The sequence below is a fragment of the Papaver somniferum genome, chromosome 2 (genome assembly GCF_003573695.1).
Source record: "Papaver somniferum cultivar HN1 chromosome 2, ASM357369v1, whole genome shotgun sequence".
Taxonomy (NCBI): domain Eukaryota; kingdom Viridiplantae; phylum Streptophyta; class Magnoliopsida; order Ranunculales; family Papaveraceae; genus Papaver; species Papaver somniferum.
In genome coordinates this window covers 14,111,673-14,132,799 of record NC_039359.1, presented here as the reverse complement: position 1 = coordinate 14,132,799, position 21,127 = coordinate 14,111,673, and the positions used below count along the sequence as shown (strand labels likewise).

General features: G+C 36.5%; 2 protein-coding genes across 3 annotated transcripts; both read left to right on the top strand.

Moving 5' to 3' along the window:
- Positions 1–1,220: 1,220 nt before the first annotated feature.
- LOC113346961 (probable pectinesterase 53) lies at positions 1,221–8,492 on the top strand. Of its 2 annotated transcripts, XM_026590523.1 has the most exons (6): positions 1,221–1,814; positions 1,931–2,120; positions 2,410–2,613; positions 2,704–2,939; positions 4,459–4,516; positions 8,160–8,477. In XM_026590523.1, exons 1-6 carry the CDS (start codon positions 1,417–1,419, stop codon positions 8,247–8,249), a joined length of 1,176 nt encoding a protein of 391 aa, XP_026446308.1. In that variant the 5' UTR covers positions 1,221–1,416; the 3' UTR covers positions 8,250–8,477. The 2 variants fall into 2 exon arrangements, with proteins under 2 accessions (XP_026446308.1, XP_026446307.1); XM_026590522.1 differs by lacking the exon at positions 4,459–4,516 and having other exon boundaries at positions 1,231–1,814; positions 8,160–8,492.
- Positions 8,493–11,884: 3,392 nt separating this feature from the next.
- Positions 11,885–15,272, top strand: LOC113346960 (alkaline/neutral invertase A, mitochondrial-like). Its single transcript, XM_026590521.1, has 6 exons — positions 11,885–12,649; positions 12,770–12,935; positions 13,239–13,450; positions 13,931–14,424; positions 14,528–14,576; positions 14,677–15,272. The coding sequence occupies exons 1-6, from the start codon at positions 11,885–11,887 to the stop codon at positions 15,001–15,003; spliced, it is 2,013 nt and encodes a 670-aa protein (XP_026446306.1). The 3' UTR covers positions 15,004–15,272.
- The last annotated feature ends 5,855 nt before the right edge of the window (positions 15,273–21,127 follow it).

Genomic DNA, 21,127 nt, shown 5'->3' with positions numbered 1-21,127 from the left:
ATTGGTTTGGTTTAGATTTTTAGAAACCAATACTATTGGTTTCGGTTTCGGTTTGGCTAGAAACCGAACCAAAACCGACCATGAACAGCCCTATTAATATGTATTCCTTTGCACAGCTCGTATTAGATGTCGTTACATCATGCTGATGTTTTGCTTCTCTCACCCTCCAAACATAACACCATATACATACATTAAGACGATCACACCACATAGACGACAACAACAACTATCAGGCATTTCACAAAAATGGAAGACAGCTGCATGTATATACACTTCTCATTTTCTTATAAATACTCCAGAACCCTATTCTTATCGTCACCACTGTGTCCCAATTGATTTGATAACAGTATCACACACCAATCCTGCGACTCCATTTATTCGAAGTTTCAAACCACTCGGGGTGTATTTTTGGACCTACACGGCTGTAAAGTCAACTTAAGGGTACTTACCATGTGACAATGTCCTACATTAACCATACCTCTGAATCTGATTAGTAGAGTTTAGACTTTAGATGGCCACTAATTGTACAAGGACCCGTTCACTTAGGAATTTGGTCCATAATTCTTCTTGGATCTAGTTAGGTCCATTGTTTTTGGCTTTAAAGCCCTACGGCTAGAAACCAATTAAACCCGATCCTTGTTTGTTTGCCTATATAATAAGTCAAAGGAGTTTGCTCTGCTAAAGCTTTATGTCTACTTACAAACAAGTACGCGACAGAGGAGAAGGAACCAAACTTTTAACACAAACGTACATATTGCATCAAGACAACTGCATTGGCTGACAAAAATTTATCATCAATTTATGCGGCTACAAAAGATGTCACGCGGACATGCTCACCGATGGAACAGGTCCGGTGGAGTGAGTCTGCTTAGAGGTCGGACCATACCCGTAAGCATGCCCACCTTTAAGATTATCACAAAAAAAAAAAAAATAAATAAATAAAATAAAATAAAATAAGAATGAAAAGATGGCTGTTAGTTTAGAGTCCTTTCTATGCACAAATATAAGTCACATTTAAGATTTGAGATCCCACGATACATAGATACATACTACAGTGCGTTATACTTATTGTTTTTGATCGATAAAGAATTTGATATTGACAAGTTTCAAATTCGAATCACTGCTATCATCACCCCAGTGATTTTTATCACGGAGTTAGTGACATCGGCTACTACAGTACCCTATTAGATACCATGTATCACTAAACCACAACTTTTATCAAATCGCAATATATGAAGTAACAATGCACTAACTTGACGGAAATAGATTTATTTAATGAAGATTTGTTCTTATAAAGAGTTTGTAATTAATTTACATTATCTAATATAAAATCACCCATTCCCCTTCCATTATTTTCTCATTATCAAACCCTCTTTCTCTCACATTTCCACTCATCTCTGAAAACACTCTAATTCCATGGCTGGTTTCTCCAGTACTCCAATCCACATCTCCATCTTTCTACTTTCTCTCTGCATTCTCTCTTTAAGCTCATTGTCATGGAGTAGCAGCCGCAGTAATCTAGAGAGACAAAACGATGATTACGAGAAATGGGTATCGTGGAATGTCGAAAACCATAAGAAAAAGACTAGTACTACTTGGGAAACAAAACAGGGAATGGTTACCGCTGGTCACCGGAAAAGAAGCGGTAGAAGTGTTGTCGACTCAAAGCTAAGGAGGGCTGACTTGCGCACAGTGAGGATGTGTGTTAGTCAGGATGGAAGTTGTGATTTCGCATCTATCAGAGAGGCTATTGATTCTATTCCTGTAAACAATACAAGAAGAACCATTTTGGATATCAAACCAGGTCTTTACAGGTATATCTATATATGCACATATTAAGTTTATGTTTCTTGCAAATTAATGATTTTGGTTCCAGAAATGAAGCATTGAAAACTCCGACTGTTTCATGTTGTTGCATCATACTGCTTAGGGAGAAAATTGTTGTCCCTCTAGCAAAGCCTTTCATAACTTTCATGGGGGATTCTCAGAACCCACCTACCATAACCGGAAACGACACTGCATCAACGATAGGAGATGACGGAAGGCCATTGACAACATTTCATAGTGCTACGGTCGCGGTTAACTCTGACTATTTTGTGGCCATCAACGTAATATTTGAGGTAATAATTCATATTTTCTGTGTTTATTTATTTTCCAGTTTTTAATTGAAGTTGAAAATCTTTCCTATCTAACAATGCAACATGATGTAGATGTTCCGTGACTATAAAAAAAACAAATGAAAAGCTCAAACAGCTTAGTCCTAGTGTTGTCTTACTCGGATTCTATTCAGTCGCACTCTTTGGAAGAGAAAAGTAGCCTGTCAAATATACAAACTGCTTACCAGTTGGTTCTGCCAGTGAAATTTGGTAGGACCATTCGTTCACATATGGGTGTAATTTTGTTATGTAGAACACAGTTCCACATGTGACTGGAACACTAGCAGAGCAAGCAGTAGCTCTTCGCATATCCGGAAACAAAGCTGCATTCTACAATTGTACCTTCTATGGGTATCAAGACACTCTTTATGATCATAAAGGACTTCACTATTTCAAGAATTGCTTCATTCAAGGATCTGTAGACTTCATTTTCGGTTACGGTAGATCCTTATATGAGGTAACGATTTTTTTTTTTGTTCATGACAACCTCCGGGGAATGGCCTGATTTAAAGTTGATAAGAATTTTGTTTTGGGTACACTGTTGTAGACTTGCTATTTGAACTCAGTAGCAACAAAGGTAGCATCAATGACGGCCCAAAAGAGAACAAATTCATCATTGTCAAGTGGGTTCTCCTTTAAAGACAGTGTAGTAACTGGTAGTGGCCTTCTATACTTGGGGAGAGCGTGGGGTGATCGTTCGCGCGTTATATTTTCTTACACTTTCATGGACAAAGTTGTGCTTTCTCAAGGCTGGAATGATTGGGGAGATCAAAATCGTGAAAGGTATGTAAACATTTTAGGACAATTTATTGAGGCACTGCTCGAGTGCTTGGTTAGTATCTAGCGAATTTTTGCAAATGCGAAATTCTCAAGCCCACCTAAGTTATAGCTGCTTGGTAAACCTAAACTAAAGTTGTGCCGACAAAGCCCAAAGAACACAAGAAAATCATTGATTTCAAAAAGAAAACAGTTTGAGAGCCATTCCTAGCTTGGGTACCATTCTAAATAGGACAAATAGATCTAACCGATCATGACAGTCGGATCACTTAAATGGTATTGTTGTCAATTTTGGTCATGTTGGATATCTTCAAAACATATGGATTATCGTTCCATTTGGAAACCTAATTTAAATCCGGTTGAAATTCGAATAGACGCGTCTCTGTCAATAACCTTTATTAATGCCTCCTGAAAGTGTCCATTAGAAATGAAGAGACATCTCCACTGAACATAAAATCCTTTTTAAATAGTGATATTTGTTTCTCTTGAAAAGAGATAAAACTTATTGCTTTCCTTTTATTAATAGCATCATGAGAAACTCTAAAAAATGTGTTTTTGGTCGGGTCAAGGAATAACAATCCTTGAATTCAATTACGGTGTTTGGGTTTCACTGAATCCTGAAGGCCTAATTCATTAACCTATTATACTTGCAAATTATTTGCGAAGCATCGAATTATTGTTAAAAGAATCGAAAAATCCTTGAGATATGAGTTACACAGAATCTTTGTGTGTTTTCATCCTCTAGTTTAACATATTTTCCAACGGGTTCATATAATATTGTATGTTTAAGACCATCGTTGTATCCCAAAAGGTTTTAATAAAAGTAAAAAAAAAAAAAAAAGTGACAGTTATATTCCTAAACATTGGGTTTTCATAAGTGGACTTAGATTTTCATAAATGTTTTGTTGTTAAGGTCCGTGGAAAAAAGAATCCAGCTGGAAAATGTTCTTGTATTCTAGGAAAGTACATGAGGAATACCTTAAGGCAAGTATTTTTAATTTTTTTCACCACCGACACGTAAGACACCTCAATATTTGTTGCACAACACACGCTTGGTGTTGTAACCCCATATTAGTGGCTCAGAGAAAGGGCTATCGAATGAGAACGTTTATTCAAAACGAAGGAGTTTGATCAAAAAAGTTCAAATTAGGTGCTACTACAGAATAAGAAAACTCATCCAATTACCTAAACTCATCCATACAATTGTTAATGCGAAAGAGTGTGTCACAGTGAAGATTAAGAGGTTGATTTTCGTCTGCTTGGATCGGCCTCTCAAGTATTTATGGAGTTTTTTTTAATTATTTTAAAACTCTTTGACGCGGGTTATGTAATGATTTTATTATTAAAATAACAAAAATATATACTTGGGAGACTAATGATAGGCGGTCCAAGTGAAATTCTCTTCTCAAGCAGCCGATGTTAAGCTTTTTAGTCTGCATTTCTCACTTTCTCACTTTCTTAAAAATACTCTTTCACTTAATCTCTCATTCGATTTGCAAGTGAATGTGTGTTTTGATCCTTTCAGGAATTGTTATGAATTCGCGGTTACCCTCTTATTTGATGGTGGTATCCTTTCAAATAAAGTTAAGTTTTACTTTTAACTTAGAAAAGAATGACTTAAGAAATATATTTATAAGAGATAATCATTGTTTAAAAGTACGCAGAATGATAAAAAAACACCTCAAAAACCGATTTTTTTTCTTTTCTATGAAAATACCTTGGATCCTGGTATGAAAGTTTAACTCCAATCACACGGTGTTAGGTTTGAAGCATCAACACGAATTTGAAATATAAGCGATAGCGCGGATCATGCAATATTATGAACTTGTTATCTTTTGGTTTGGATTTTTAGAAGGACTAAACATCTAAACCTTTTGCTATTATTTTATATTCGATGGTTTGGAGTCTTTATAATTTATATCCCATATGAAGGTCTTCTTTGAGTATTGGCATTCAACTATTTTCAATTACTGCGGCTATTTTTTTTTCGTGATAGAATAAAATGGTGGCCTCTAGATCACTTCATAAATTCTTCATTTGGGAATTCTTTTGGAAATTATAAGGCTCGAAGGTCAACCTCCCCTATGAAAAGGAACATGAGATCCATCACACCACTTGATGTTTCTCAATTTAGATGGTTTAGACTTGTACTTTTTCCATCTCAAGCCAGTCATTTTTTTTCTTTCTTATTTACATAACTTTCAAGGAAGCTAAAGATAACGATGATTTTTTAAGTTATTTCTTCGATTTTTCCAGTCATGTTTAACAGTGTAACGAAACTTAGAAATGACACATCTTTCGAACTAATTAAAAAACGATTGTTTATAAGCTTTATATCATTACAAAGCTTTTTTTTTTAAAACTACATGACGAGTATAAACATAATTACTAAATCATCTACTTTAATTGGAATTTGGAGTACGATTTAAAAATATGCCACATAGAAAGAAAAAGTGCTAATTATTATGGGGCAACATTTATTATTTAGATTCGAAGGGAGTATAATTTATGCTCTTGCCACAAAAGTAGGTGTTTGTAATTTTAAAAAAAAAAACATAAAATAAGGCGGACGATGGACATGTGACGTCTAACGGTCTATGCATTCACTGGAAAATAAATGTAAAGATGTTAATAGGACTGTTCATAATCACATTTGAAATATCAAATATCCGAGAATATAAATCAAATTCGTATACTCAATTTTTTATCGAAAGCGTGAATATTATATACGAAATGGAACACGAAGGTATCCACATCTATTTGTTCCTTGGGAGATATACTTCCAGATCGATCCAAGAGCAATTTTTTGGTGTTTTAATTCTAGGAGGGAACTTATTCCTAAAATATTTAGATTTGGTTTTGTAACCCATAGAGCATTTGTTTCCTTAATTAGTCTCCAAGCTATTTTAGCTAACATTGCAAGATCAATTTATTTATTTTCGAAGAAAAGGGTTATATTAAAAAGAAGAAACCTTTACACAAAGCAAAGGGAATTACACAACCATAAGAATCTTCCAATTGCTCCAAATAATACTAGGAGAGACAAACTTAAAAGTATCGAAATCACAAGACCACACAACTACAAGTTGTTTGATAAGATCAATAATCTCATTCGCCTCCTTCTTTCTAGCTCCAAAAACTCTCTCGTTTCTTTCCTTCCATAATCTCCAACAAATTGTATAGTGGATGATCTCCCATACTAATTTACCTCTACCTCTCCAAAAATTTATATTCCAAGCTTCAAACAACTCTAGAGTGACCTCGGCATTGGCCACTAGATCTGGAAAGCTTTGATGAAATAGTTCCAAATTTCAAACGAGTAAGGACAATGCAAGAACATATGATCCGTTGTTTCTCTTTCAGAACTATAGAAAACACACAAATCACGTTCAATCTCCACTCCTCTATGCCTTAACATTGCAAGATTAAATTTATGAGCATATCGAAATCCTAAACCTCCTTTTCGAATTGGTTTACAAATACTTGGCCCAGTTTTTGGATAAAAAGTTTTAACCTCCAAATCGTTAGCCCATCAGAAATCTCTTTGAATTTTTATTTATTTTATTGGTTTTTTTTTGGGTAGGATAAAACATCCCATTTGGAATATTGGTGTACTCCAAAGAACTGCTCTATTTAGAACTGATCTACTGGGTTGTGAAAGAACTATGCCTTTCGAGCCTTTCGATTTTGCTTCCATTCTTTTTAAAATTGGAGCAACGGTTTTTATTTTGAACCTATCCATGAGGAGGGGAGCACCTAAGCTTAGTTAGCAATTCGTCGTGCGGCGAAAATTCGGTCAACTATGCGTGATTCGGGAAAAATGCGCGACATAAAATTCGGCACATAAATATCTTTCTTTGACATAGTTTGACTATGAATTCTACGGATAATACGTACCATCATAAAAACAAATGGAGTATAGCTCGATGGTCTGATTGCTGTTACCACTCCCAGATGTCCTGGGATCAAATCTCCCATCACCTACCAATTTTTTCTCCAACCAAAAATTGAATTAATTCAATGTTTCAATGCTCCAAAAAAGAAACCTTAAAGCAGAAAGACTTCATAAAAAGCAAATACTTTTTTTTTTTTTTATATTATGCCTTAAGGCTAGCAACAACTACTCAAAACTAAGTAGCCGAGGGTAAGACACACCTGACAATCATTTGATAACAAACTTATTAGTTGTTTGAGGTGGAGAATTGATTTAGACTCCCGCCATATTGCTCTTTGAGGCTTCTTTTGAGAGGAAATCCGCCGTAAAAATCAAATATCACTGTACTGAAAATAAGTTTTCAAAGAAACCTCAAAGCAAAAAGATTTCATAAAAATCAAATACACTAAAACCCATGTATAAGAATATCCCAGGGATCACAAAAAAGTATTCTTATATGGAGGTCTAACTTGAATAGACCAAAACAAATTTTTTCATACGAGTATTTAGGCATATTCGAAAATAAGTGTATATCCATTATGCAAACTACCACAAAGAATACATAAACTTTATGTAACCATATTTTGGTTTATGCATCAAGTAATTTTCTTTTGCAACTAATAAAACGATGTGCTCTCTCTGTTTCAAGAAAAGTGATATTTTCATTTTAGGCACAAATTTTCTTTGACAATCCAATTGCAACAGTACTTTTCTTTTTTGTCGGCCGGCCTCCCCACCGTGGCAGCGGTCATCTAGTATGTTGTTTTCCGGACTTAGATAGAGATTGTGCATTATTTTCAACCATTTACTGCCTTCATACCAAACCCATCAAAAGTATATTTTTCGAGTTTTTTTTTTCCTAACTCATTATAGGCCAACAAACTATACGCACTGGTTGTGCAACCCTATTTGCACCCTTTGTGTACTAGTACATTGTTATGTGTTAAATCATTAATTCCAATCTATCAATGGGTTGCCAATCACCAAGTGTTCTGGTGGTTGGAATGCTCCCTTCGACCGCAGATTCGAATCCTATAATTGTTGAAGTCCACACCAATTTAAAGAGTTTGAGTTGATTTTTTTTCTTTTTTAGGCCTTTTAATATCTTTATTTTAAGATATTTATAGAATTTCATTTTCCCTATATGAGAATCTTATAATTATTGATATGCTCCTACAATGTCTACAGAAATGGGGTTCTCTCTAAAAGGGTGATGTAATGTTCTTATGATTGAGCCGACTGACATTCTAACTGATTACTATTGTACTTACTAATTTTGGCATTTTAATCAGGAGTGTGTACTATGGAGAATACAAATGCAGTGGCCCAGGTGCAAATGCCACGGGGAGAGTGCAGTGGGCAAGATTGTTGAGCGACCATGAGGCAAAGCCGTTCATCGGACCATACTATATCGATGGAGACGCTTGGCTCACGAGCCAGACTCTATAAATTCCATATGTATTTCCTTCAATTAATCGCCAAGAGCAAGGAAGGTGCTCTTGATGGCTTTAGTTTGTTTCTGAAAATCTTTGATGCCTTCAAAATAAAAAAAGTACTAATTGATTTGGTTAATGTTAAGACAAAAAAGAATGTGTGACGTATCTTTGATATTTCTGTTCTTTGCTCAAACGTGGACCTTTAAAATTTGTTATCTAGAACGCCATTGTCGTATCTCATGTCAATGTCGTCTTAAGCGTAATGTGTAAAACGTTCTATGGAATCACATGAGGAAAAGTAAAAAAGGTAGCTCGCCTTGCGGAAGAAATTGAATGACTTGTCTAGGGTGCCATAGTCCTGAGCAACAACGAGTAGTGCAAGCAATAAGTTGCTGCCAACGCCAACGTTTCAACTTGAAACAAGAAAGAGGATGGCCAGTTGTTGCATGCATTATGGCACTTCATAAGTACTTTGCCTGAAGCCATGGGGTCGCAACTCGTAACTGCATCAAATTGGATAAGTTTGTTCGATTAGATTCATTCAAACAAATCAATAGCACACATAAAAAAGTTGAGGGTAATGCGATTCACCATGCCTATTAACTCTGAATAGCCGGCATCTGACACCAATAGAAAATGAGGCAAATGTTATTCCGTTATGTGGCTCCTAGGACTAAGACGTAGAAGAGGGCGACAGTAGTGTGATTAGAAAAAGTGCAAGAACGTGGTGACGAAGCGCAAAATCTAAATTCAGTTCAAAAACAAGTGGCTAATCATGGGTGGATGTAAAATAGCATCCATTTAAATAGTTTGGTGGATCAACAAAAGCCATGCCATGTCATTGACTCTTACCAAATATCTAATTCTTATCCATTTTTCTATCTAATAGCTCCTCCTCACATGCTTGCTATTATCATCGAGTTCTTAGGTTTAATCATGTTATAGATTTATTAAATACCAACTCATGTGAAAGTTAGGTTTATGGTCCTGAAATGTTGAGACAAGCTATATACATTCTCATTAACAAAAGATAGACATTTCCTGAATTCCTTGCCTACCCATCTCAAAAAAGGACACTTCCTCTTTGATTCTAAAGTAACTCTTATAGGGGTGACATAGTTTATTAGAGGAGCGGCATTTTAATAGGACAAAAAAGGTCATTACATAATCATTCAAGTGTCTCTTATAAAAAAAAAAATACTGGAAATGACAAATTAATCCTCATAATTGATAACCTAGTTTAGTGATGATAATCAAGTTTAATGTTAATGATTAATTTCACTTATATTAACTCAAAATCAAAACCAAAATCAGATTTTTAGAGTTAAAAAGAAAAGAAAAAAAGTTTAGAGAAGAAGGTCAATCTCAATCAATTGAAGAAATTAACCAACAAAATGAAGAACCATGACCTGAAAATGACCGGGTATACTTTTAAATTAGTCCCAACTAGCTTTTTGTTGCTCAAAGTTATCTAAAGTACGTAAAAAATTCAATTTTTTTTACATTTTCAAAGCTAATTACGGTTGGAATTTTGCTCATAACCAACCGTAAATCGAAGTTAGGGTTCGTAAAAGATGAACTACCAACCGTAACTTGTTAAATTTGAAGAAAACCCAATTGTAAAACCAGTTACGGTTGGTAACTAAATGCTCGATACCAACCGTAACTCAGTTACGTTTCGTAAACTAAAATGGTTACCAACTGTAACTGAAGAAAATTCTCAGATATAAGAACATACGGTTGGTAATTGAACTATTACCAACCGTAACAACATCAAAATATCCAGTTACGGTTCGTAATTGAGTTAAAATCAACCGTAACTCACATAAACCCAGAAATTTCAATTTTCATCTCAAACCCTAATTTTTGATAGAAATTAAACTTAAATCGAACAAAATAAACCAAATCGTAACTGGGTTTTCAAAACATACCTCATATAAGTCATTACACTACACTTGATTAATTTTCGAATCGTCGGTTAATCGAAGACGATGAAATTTTGAGTTTTAATGGAGGTTACGGTTGATGGGAGGAGGAGTAGAGAAGAAGAAAGAAAACAAATTTTCAATTTTTGCTTTGATTTAGGTTAAAAAATAGAAAGGGTAATCTAGTTAATTTACACCCCTTATAGAATATCTCCTAACCAACTAGAGGGACATTAGTATCACACTGCCGCCCCTCTAATAAACCATGCCGCCCCTATAACCGGTTACACTCTAAATCAGTACTAAAACGTTAGTGGATAAGAATCATAAGATATTTTGAGATAAGAGGAAGACTTCAAAATGGATCCCTCCACGACTAAAGAAGTTTTCAAATACTCTACTTTGGGGAAATATGAATCGTCTACCTTCGGAATTTCGAGGAACAACGGCCCAAAGGGTAAAATTACATCTAGTTTTTTTTTTTGGTCATCCGGGAACAACAATCCAAATGCAGGAAATTGACCGTTAGTTTCTCAGATTTGTGAGTCCGTCTATTCTCTATGGAAACACTTGCAATGAACATTATGTCTGGCTTGAGATAACTTCTGCAGAAGCTTCGTATCGTTATGACATTATCCATTCATTCTCAATTCAACAACCGAATCACTTTACCATGTTGAATTTGTGAATTCAAGACGCAAGGTGTTATACACAGTACAGCACATATCTTGGAATGTATTTTGTACTAGAGGACACCTATATTTTTGGAGGTGTCCTTGATTTTATTTTTGTCAGGACTCAGGAAGAAAAGTAAAGATATCATATCCTCGATTTTCGCAGTACCAACGTCTTTAACTGACCACCAACCGACTTTCTTGACTTGTTAGATCATGCACCTCTTAATACTTAAAACGTGTAGACTATTGAGGGGTAGCTATTTTTAGTTACTGTAATACCCTTCTGTTACACCTCGTGCGTGTTCCCTTACATGGTTTCAATGTGCCTTCAACAGTCTGGCCGGTGAGCTGCGTTTTGTAATTTTACAAACTGCAATCCTTCCCCATTCACCAGTAAGCTTGCGCTTTGAAATTTACAATTGCAATCCCAAATAAAACATGACCAATCCTGGCGAGCTTGCTTGAAATCATTTTTCAAAACAAATGGACACGAACTTGACATCAAATTTGAAAAAATCAAACACCTCTACGGCTCTCTACCCCATAAGTCCACGTCAAATCCTAACTTGTCCTACACCACCACCACGACATCCACCAAAAGGTTAATTTTGTAATTTTGGATGTTCTATATTATCCGCACTCCATTTCCTTACCCAACAACGGCCTTTTCAGCCTTTATAAAGACATCGATCCACCTCTAAAAACCCCTCCCAACTATTCAGCGATTAATTTCCATTTCCAACATCTTAGTATCAGACACCGTCTTAACAGGCAGGCTTCATAAATCTTTTCTTCTTTCCCACTTTGAGAAATTATTTGTTCCTTGTTCTCCAATTATAGAAACGTTGCATATTTTAATTGATTATTTCTCTTTTTTATTTATAGAAACAATCTTTCCACTTTCATAAATCTGTTTTCAGTTTTTAATCAAAACAGATTTTTTTTTGTTTTTTTGATTCAGAATTTCATTGAATTAATCATGAATCCAATGGGAATTTCAACCATGAAACCATGCTGTAAAATCCTAATCAGTTGTTGTTCAAAAACATCATCCTTTTTTGGATTCTCAATACCCAAATCTCAGAATCCATCTTCAGTTTTAAGATCTTATCGGAAATTACATAGTTGTTCTGATCATAATCATCATCAACAGATTGTTGGTATCAAGCGTTTAATTTTTCAAAAACCAATCTCCAATTCAAGTTGGGGAGGACAATCTAGGGTTTTTTCAAATTGTTGCAATGTTAATAGGTTTAGGGGGTTTTCTGTAATTACAAATGTTGCTTCTGATATTAGACACAATTCAACTTCTTCTTCAGTTGAGGGGCATGTTAATGAGAAAGGTTTTGAGAGAATTTACATTCATGGTGGGATCAATCTGAACAAGCCATTAGCAGAAGATGTAGAAGTGAAGGATAAACAGGTCATTATAGAAGAAGCAGAAGAAAAGCAGAACCCTAGTTTAGATAATAGTAGTGTACAAAATACAGAGAATGTAAAGAATTTTAGGAAAAGAGACTTGTCGGAAATTGAAAAGGAAGCATGGGATTTATTAAGGGAATCAGTAGTAGAATATTGTAATAGTCCAGTTGGTACTGTTGCAGCTAATAATCCTAATGATAAAGTACCATTGAATTATGATCAAGTCTTTATACGCGATTTCGTTCCATCTGCGCTTGCCTTTTTACTTAAAGGAGATGGAGAAATTGTTAGGAATTTCCTTCTTCACACTTTGCAATTGCAGGTAATTTTAATCCTAATGTTTTTCATATTCCTCTCTTGCATGTTATGGTTCTTAATTGTAAGTGATTGGTGAAGCTCTGAAGTGTAGTAACTTTGAATGTTTTTGTAATGTGTTGTTCAGAGTTGGGAAAAAACGGTGGATTGCTATAGCCCTGGGCAAGGGTTGATGCCAGCAAGCTTTAAAGTTAGAACGGTGCCACTTGATGGAAATGCCGGAACAACTGAGGAGGTCTTGGATCCTGATTTTGGTGAATCTGCTATTGGTCGTGTTGCGCCTGTTGATTCTGGTTAGTAAAGTAACATACCTATACTAACATGTAATTGTCAATAAATCACACTTCGTTCTTGTTTATTTATGATCACATATTGCATGTTATTTGACAAACTATTAGGAATGTTTATATTGCTCAAGTCATCCCAGTTTGTTTTGACTGTGTAAGTATTGGATATTTGTTGAAATGTGTAAACTATAAGGAATGACTATATTGCCTAAGTCCAACCATGTTGGTTTTGGCTGTGTAAGTATTAGATATTAGTTGAAATGGGTAAAATGCTAAATGTTGTTATTCACTTTTTGATTCCCATAACAGGGTTATGGTGGATTATTTTGCTGCGAGCTTATGGAAAGATCACTGGTGACTACTCGTTGCAAGAAAGAGTGGATATCCAGACAGGAATAAAACTGATTTTGAATTTATGTCTAACCGATGGTTTTGATATGTTCCCTACCCTGTTAGTCACTGATGGCTCCTGCATGATAGATCGAAGAATGGGTATCCATGGCCACCCCCTTGAGATCCAGGTGATTACTAGTTTAGTTTATTTTGCTTTATTTGCTGCACTGGTGTTCCTTTTATTCTGCTTTTGTTGGAAGAAGCTGGAGGAATGTGTTTTTCGCTGTATCCTTTTACTTGCACATCTTTTCTGTTAGCTGACAACACAATACCAACTGAGAGTAGTAACTATGAAAAAACATGAGATAGTAATTCTGTTCTATTTTAATTGTATAATCGATTACTCAAGATATATGTTTTCAGTCCATGAGAAACCATATATTTTGGACAAGATTTGAGAAAGAATTTACATTATAATAGCTCTGGTCTGAGGCTGGGTAACATTTTTAGCTATAATCGTACCTAGTCTGCATTTATAAATTGACAATGCTTCATTTCACAGGCCTTAATCATCGTTGTGCATATCATATAAATTGACAATGCTTCATTTCACAGGCCTTAATCATCGTTGTGCATATCATATAAATTGACAATGCTTCATTTCACAGGCCTTATTCTACTCAGCTCTAAGGAGCTCCCGAGAGATGTTGACAGTTGATGACGGATCCAAGAATCTTGTCCGTGCAGTCAATAACAGACTAAGTGCATTGTCTTTTCATATCAGAGAGTATTATTGGGTGGATATGAAGAAGATCAATGAGATATACCGCTATAAGACTGAAGAATACTCTACAGACGCCATCAACAAGTTCAACATATATCCTGACCAAATTCCATGTTGGCTGGTTGATTGGATCCCTGATAGAGGTGGTTATCTTATTGGTAATCTTCAGCCTGCTCATATGGATTTCAGGTTCTTCACACTAGGTAACCTTTGGTCTATCATCTCATCTTTGGGTACTCCAAGACAGAACCAAGGTATTCTAAACCTGATGGAGGACAAGTGGGAAGACCTTATCGGTCATATGCCTCTTAAGATATGCTACCCTGCTTTGGAGTATGATGAATGGCGGATAATCACTGGTAGTGACCCAAAGAATACGTAAGTGTTTTCTTCACTGTATCTGTAGTTTCATTTAAGTATTTTCAATTTTTTTCTCCTGAGTGGGAACACAACCTAATTTCTCTGATATTGATTGTTGTAGACCTTGGTCATACCATAATGGAGGATCTTGGCCAACACTCATGTGGCAGGTATGATGGATCTTATTGTCAAAATTGAAGTCTGAGGTGCTTTTAGCATATTTTATATGATTTCGCATCTTAGGTTTTCACATTTTGCTCTGTCTTTCAGTTCACATTGGCCTGCATTAAAATGGGGAGGCCAGGTTTAGCAGAGAAGGCAGTAGCTCTAGCTGAAAAGAGAATCTCGGAGGACAAATGGCCAGAATACTATGACACTCGAACTGGAAAATTCATTGGTAAGCAGTCCCGATTATACCAGACATGGACAATTGCTGGCTACTTAACATCGAAGATGCTCTTGGAGAACCCAGAAATGGCTTCGTTATTGACTTGGAACGAGGATTTAGAGCTCCTTGAAACATGCATCTGCGCATTGACCAACACATCCAGGAAGAAGTGTTCTCGTCGCGCTGCTAAGTCGCAAATCTTAATCTAAGTATAATTCACCTTTATTTTCCACTGTATATATCTCTGAAGTGTCCGAAATAAAACGAAATCACAGGAAAAGCAGAAAATTGTACACTGATAGATTACTGATGCCCCAATTTTTACAGGGCCTCGTAGTTTATTTTCTTCTGTTAGATATTTTGCTTTTGGTGTTCCATTCAAAATTTAGTTAATATAGTTTGTAAGCTAAAAATCAATGTGTTGGATAATACTTTTCTTTGGGAATTTATATGGAATGAGTTCCAGGTTTTTTTTTCACTCTGAACTCTGAAGGTTAATGGTTTTTGGGTTTTTTGAAAGTACTTGCCCTATGGAACATCTTACACATAAAAGAAGCCGTAGAACAGCATTCCCAGCTCCCTGCCGAGCGATTTGCTTCACTCAATCTTTACTTGAAGATAGAAAAAGATAGAAACTAGACTTGGCCAAACGATTTCAGGAGTATGTTAGTTATTTGACACTGGCAAACTCTCCTCCATGGTACGGCCTGTGACATGCTTCATTGTTGACCCAGTTCCCATGGACACAACAAAACAAGGATTTATTGATTTTGATCCCACTATGGACTCAACAAACATGAAAAAAAAAAAAAAAGATGTACAATTTGTTGGTTTGTTGAGTGAGATGGAAATGTAGCGTTTTTCATAAGATCGGGCGAGCTTGGCACAAATGCTGACGCGTGAGCCAAATGTGCTGGTGCTTGTGCTTCCACCGCCCGTTGTATTTCACACGCCAGCGTTTTTCCTAAATGCGTCGCGTTTTCCATAAAAACGCCAACGGCTGAATCTGGACGGCTGAAAACTATTGTGATCTAACGGCTATAATTTTTGAGTTCTAGTAGTCATGTATCGGATTCATCGCTTTAGTGGGCGTGATCCTCACTTATTGTCGCATCGTTTTAGTTTAATTAGTAGTCACGTATCGGATTCATCGCTTTACTAATAGAGAATCACAGAATGAGCTCAACGGTGAAGCCGGACATGAAGTGGAACCCAGCCCTCTAGCGATGTGGGCAGTATCTCACGGCGGTCGTCCTTTCGACTTCCATGCTTGTTTCAACATTCTTAGGGTGCTCAACAAATACAATCCATACATCGTCCTAGGAATTCCACCACAAGCCGAGAATTGACGCCTATGTAGCAGTTGTTTTAGGCTTAGTTTGGTAATGCTGCAGCTTTTACAAAAGCACTTTTCTGCTGTGCGTTGTTGTGCTGTGCTGTGAGAAAAAAGCAGTTAGACGTTTGGCAAAAAAAATAAACTAAAGCTAAAGTTGGTGAAAAAATTAATTAAAATGTGTTTGGTAAAATATCATATTCAATTATTGTTGTTATAGCAAATGACAAAAACGAACATATCTCTGAAGATAGTTTTATTTAATTTTATTGGGTTTAAAGATAATTAATTTTTTTATCCCGGCAGACGCAACTGAACCTTTTCCATTTCGCAGCAGCCATTCGAGTGCTCTCTTCGTCTGGTTTAGCTCCTCGTAACGAGTACACGTACTTGGAACTGCTAGACAAGCATCCACCTGCGCCTCTGCCCACTGTTTCCTGTGATGAAGCCATGGTTGACCCAATTATAGTAGATTCTCGGGTTGTTTTACGGGCTATCAGGAGCTTCCCCAAAGGCACTTCATGCGGTCGTGATGGTTTGCGTGCTCAGCATCTGGTCGACGCAATCAGTGGGGCGGCAACTGCTATTGCAGATGATTTACTTGTTTCGATTACTGGGGTTGTCAATCTTTGGTTGGCTGGTAGGTGTCCTGCGGTTTTGGGAGAGTTTATTGCTACTGCACCTTTAACCCCTTTACTTAAACCTGGAGGTGGTATTAGGCCCATTGCAGTTGGTACAGTTTGGCGCAGATTGGTCTCGAAAGTAGCTGCTGTCTCGGTTGGTAAGGATATATCTACTTATTTGGGCGATTACCAATTCGGGGTTGGTATTCCTGCTGGTGGGGAAAGTATTTTACATGTTGTAAATCGCCTACTGGAGATGAATGGTCACTCAGAGGAAATGTCAATGATGCTCATTGACTTTTCTAATTCCTTCAACATGGTGAGCAGATCGCAGCTCATCAAAGAGGTTCGCCTTCATTGTCCAGGTATTTCTCGTTGGGTAGAATTTTGTTACTCGAGGCCTGCCAAACTCTACTATGACCATTATATTTTGTCATCTGCACTTGGAGTTCAGCAAGGTGACCCCCTCGGTCCTCTACTCTTTGCATTGACACTTCACCCCCTAGTGAAGACTATTGCTTCTCAATGCAAACTTGACTTGCACGCTTGGTACTTGGATGACGGTACAATTATTGGTGATACATTAGAGGTAGCTAAGGCTCTGAGCATAATAGAAACGGAAGGACCACGCAGGGGTTTACATCTTAATGTAAAGAAAACCGAAGTCTTTTGGCCTTCTACTGACCCCAGAAGCACAGCTGACGGAGTTTTACCCGCTGATATTGGTAGACCTTCTAATGGTGTTAAACTATTGGGTGGACCGGTGAGTCTGGATTTGAACTTTATCAGTGATATGATGTTGAGCAGGGTGAATAAGACTGTTCAATTGATGTCTGCTATCAAGAAACTCAAAGACCCTCAAAGTGAGATGCTATTACTTCGCAATTGCACTGGAGTTTCTAGATTGTATTTTGCAATGCGTACTACCAATCCTGCAGCCTTACAATCTGCCACTGCCCTTTTTGATGATCACTTACTTAAGTACTTGATACTTCTCATCACTGGTGATGGTGCGGGGTTTGGTCCTCTACAACAGCGACTATCTATATTGCCCATCAAAGATGGTGGACTTGGCATTTACACCATGGCTGACACTAGCGCCTATTGTTACCTTGTTTCTCAGTGTCAGATTACTTCGGTACAAAAGGTGATCCTTGGTAATTCATTCTCAACTGAAAAAGGCTCTCTTATCATTTTGCACTACAGAATTTTGCTCAGGTATGTGGCTTGCCTTCTACATACTGTGTCGATGATACTGCCCCCCCATCCATGCACTCCCTGGCAGTTACTTATTTTGATGCAGTTAAGAAGCAAATCCCAGACCAATTTTCTATGTCCGCAAGAGATTCCATCCTGTGGCAGTGCAACCGTATCAAGCATGCACAAGATTATTTAATGGCTGTACCCATCATTGGGCTTAATCAGTATTGGACCTAGACATTTTAGAGCTGTACTTTGCTATCGTCTTGGTATCCCATTGTTTGTTGAGAATGGCTTGTGCCCAAGTTGTAATAAAACCATGGACATCTTTGGTGATCATGCACTTCATTGTGCTAAGGATATAGGCCCTAATTTTCGACATGATATTGTTCGTGATGTAGTCGTCGACGTTTGCTTCAAAGCTAGTGTGCCTGCTCGTAAGGAAGTTTCTTTGGGATTTTTGACGAATGATGACAAAGAGCTGAAACCTGCTGATATTCTTGTGCTTAACTGGGAAGACGAAAAGGATGTTTGTATGGATGTCACTGGTGTTTCGCCCTTCGCAGGTGATGGAATTCGCTCTTTCGTCCCAGGGAAAGCTATATCTAATGCGGTTTCACGTAAACACTCTAAATATTTGGACAACTGTATTTCACATGGCCATGGATTGAGTGTTTTGGCTTTCTCTACTCTAGGAGAGTTGGGTGAGGATACTTTGTGTTTTTTCAAGCGTCTGAAGAATTGTTTATCTAGTAACGACGCTAGTAGTGGTTTTGGTAGCTTTATTTTTCATAGATTAGGCGTTGCTATTCAAAAAGGTGTTGGAGCCCAACTTGTTGCTAGGTTACCAACCAAAAGCTTTGTATAATGGTTTACTAATAATTCTATTAAATATAAATTCATATAATATTAAATTTATTAATTATCACTATTATTATGATTGCCAAAAAAAATTAAGTAATTATTTAACATTTTTTGTTATTATTTACAAATTAAATAAAATGGTACATAACATAGTTTGGAAATAAAAAAAAATAAAAAATTTAAAGAATAAAATATAAGAATAAAAAATTGATTGTATTTAAATTTAAGGTTAACTTTTGCCATTAAAGTAGGGATAAAAAAGATAAATGAAGCATTAAATTTAGGTGGGACCAAAGTTTATGCTTTTGTAGCTTTTAAAAGCTCCTCCTCCCCAGCTTTTAAAAATTGAGGAATTTGGGAAGTGTTTTGGATAAAAAGCACTTTATTTATTTTTTACCAAACACTAATTTGAAAAATTATTGACATATATAGTTTTTGAAAGTGTTTTTGGTAAAAAAAAAAGCATTACCAAACCAAGCCTTAATCTAATGTGTTTCTTTTGATGGTGCAATGTTTAATCTAAGAAATTTTTAAATTCCTTATGATATTGATGGTGCAAATGTGAAGATATCGACATGTTTGGTTTTAGATAATCGTAATAACACAAAATAAACAACAAACTAAATAACATAATACCATAGTGAATCTATTTGTCTTTCAACTTCAATCAGCCCACTCCACCAAAAAGCACCTAGGACATTCCCTGAAATGCCTTCCATATGTGTCTTCTTCAGAAGAAGTCCGCAAATGCATAAAAGTCTTGCAACCGGGCTTTGAGCATCCACTGATTCTCTGTGGACAATGTTTGTATTCGTGATCTCGATATCCACAATGCTTGCAGTGTAATAACTCCTTCTTCAATTTGGCTTTAAGTTTGAAGTTTTTGCAGAGTGTTGCAATCTTTTCTTCTTCTTCTTCTTCTTTTTTAATCTTCATAGCATCATCTAGCATATGTGGTTCCTCTGGAAAGTTGGGATCTTGACATTACAAATACCTGAGCTTTTCCGGTTGTGATTCAATCACCATTCTGATGCGTGAACAACCCTCCCGCGGACACTTTGAATACATCCAAGGGCATTGCATAAGACTGTGGTTATCCATGAAACATAATGGACAAACCTCTTTTGCTTCGACACATAATATTTGCTTCTCTTTGCCTTTAGAAAACATGGTGGATGTTGTTGGCTTAAGAAAGAAATCTGTTAGTTTGGTTGAGAATAAAACCTAGTGTTGTATTTATAACAAAAAAAAAGGCGTTGGTAATTCAAACGGGAGGTTTTACAACAAAAGCCAACTCCTATGGTAATTCAAACGGGCCTTTGTAGTAAAGCCGCACGGCTTTAATACAAACGTCAACAACTCGATTTTCTTTCTCGACCTATAAATTCCATTCTTCCCATCTCCAAAATCGCATCTTTTTTTCTTTTCTTTTTTCTTTCTAAAACTCTTAATCTCTCTCACTCTGCAGAGATGTCTGTTAGAAATCGTGGTCCCAAGTTTACTGAAGAAGAGAATATAACTATACGCAAAGCATATTTTTTCATAGGGTAATCATTGGTATGGGCTTTCAAGATGGTTCTTTTTGGGAGAACGTATTTTCAATGCTCGTCTCACTGACGGGAATTCCAGGAAACCGAGATGCTCGTCGATTGCGTGCTCGTTTTCAATCTATTAGGCTTGCAGTCCAGCCATTCCTTGCTCTGGTGATGGAAATTGATCGAGAAAAGTTCATCGGTGTAACTGAAGATGAAGTTACCCAAACAGCTCTTGGTAATTGGGAGGAAGCTCACGGTAACTTTTTCGTACGAAGCGTGTTTAAGAATTCTAAAAGATGGTCCATCTCAAGCACATCTGTACTGCACTAGAATGTCGCTCCCGGTCTTTACAATGTAAGAAGATGTTACTCTTGTTCGATGTTGGTTGAACATTGACTATTTCTGGGAAAGAGTATTCAGACATTTTGTAGCATCACGGAACGAAACCATAAGAAACAGTAAGAGCCTATAACTAAGAATTGCATTCATCACTAAGGAAGTCAAACATTATACAAAATTTTTGTGGATGGTTCACCGTAGCAATTCTGGATTATCCAACGAAAAACTGGTGAGTATCTTACTTTTTCCTCATGGACTCAACTGCATCATAAATATCTGAACTTGTTTTTTATCTGTTTTACAGAAAACCATCGCTCAGACCAAGTTTACTGAAGAAAACGGAAGAGAGTTTAAGCATTTTGCATGCTATGAACTCTACAGAGAGAATGTCACTGGATTTGATGTAGTTTGATGTTTTTGTTGTGGTTTATTAAAATGT

Bases quoted from the DNA above. Each gene is read 5' to 3' on its own strand.
- LOC113346961 (XM_026590522.1), top strand. From the start codon at position 1,417: ATGGCTGGTTTCTCCAGTACTCCAATCCACATCTCCATCTTTCTACTT. The intron at 1,815-1,930 runs GTATATCTATAT...CATACTGCTTAG, and splicing joins ATCAAACCAGGTCTTTACAG to GGAGAAAATTGTTGTCCCTC. The intron at 2,940-8,159 runs GTATGTAAACAT...CATTTTAATCAG, and splicing joins GGAGATCAAAATCGTGAAAG to GAGTGTGTACTATGGAGAAT.
- LOC113346960 (XM_026590521.1), top strand. From the start codon at position 11,885: ATGAATCCAATGGGAATTTCAACCATGAAACCATGCTGTAAAATCCTA. The intron at 13,451-13,930 runs GTGATTACTAGT...TTCATTTCACAG, and splicing joins GCCACCCCCTTGAGATCCAG to GCCTTATTCTACTCAGCTCT. The intron at 14,425-14,527 runs GTAAGTGTTTTC...TGATTGTTGTAG, and splicing joins GGTAGTGACCCAAAGAATAC to ACCTTGGTCATACCATAATG.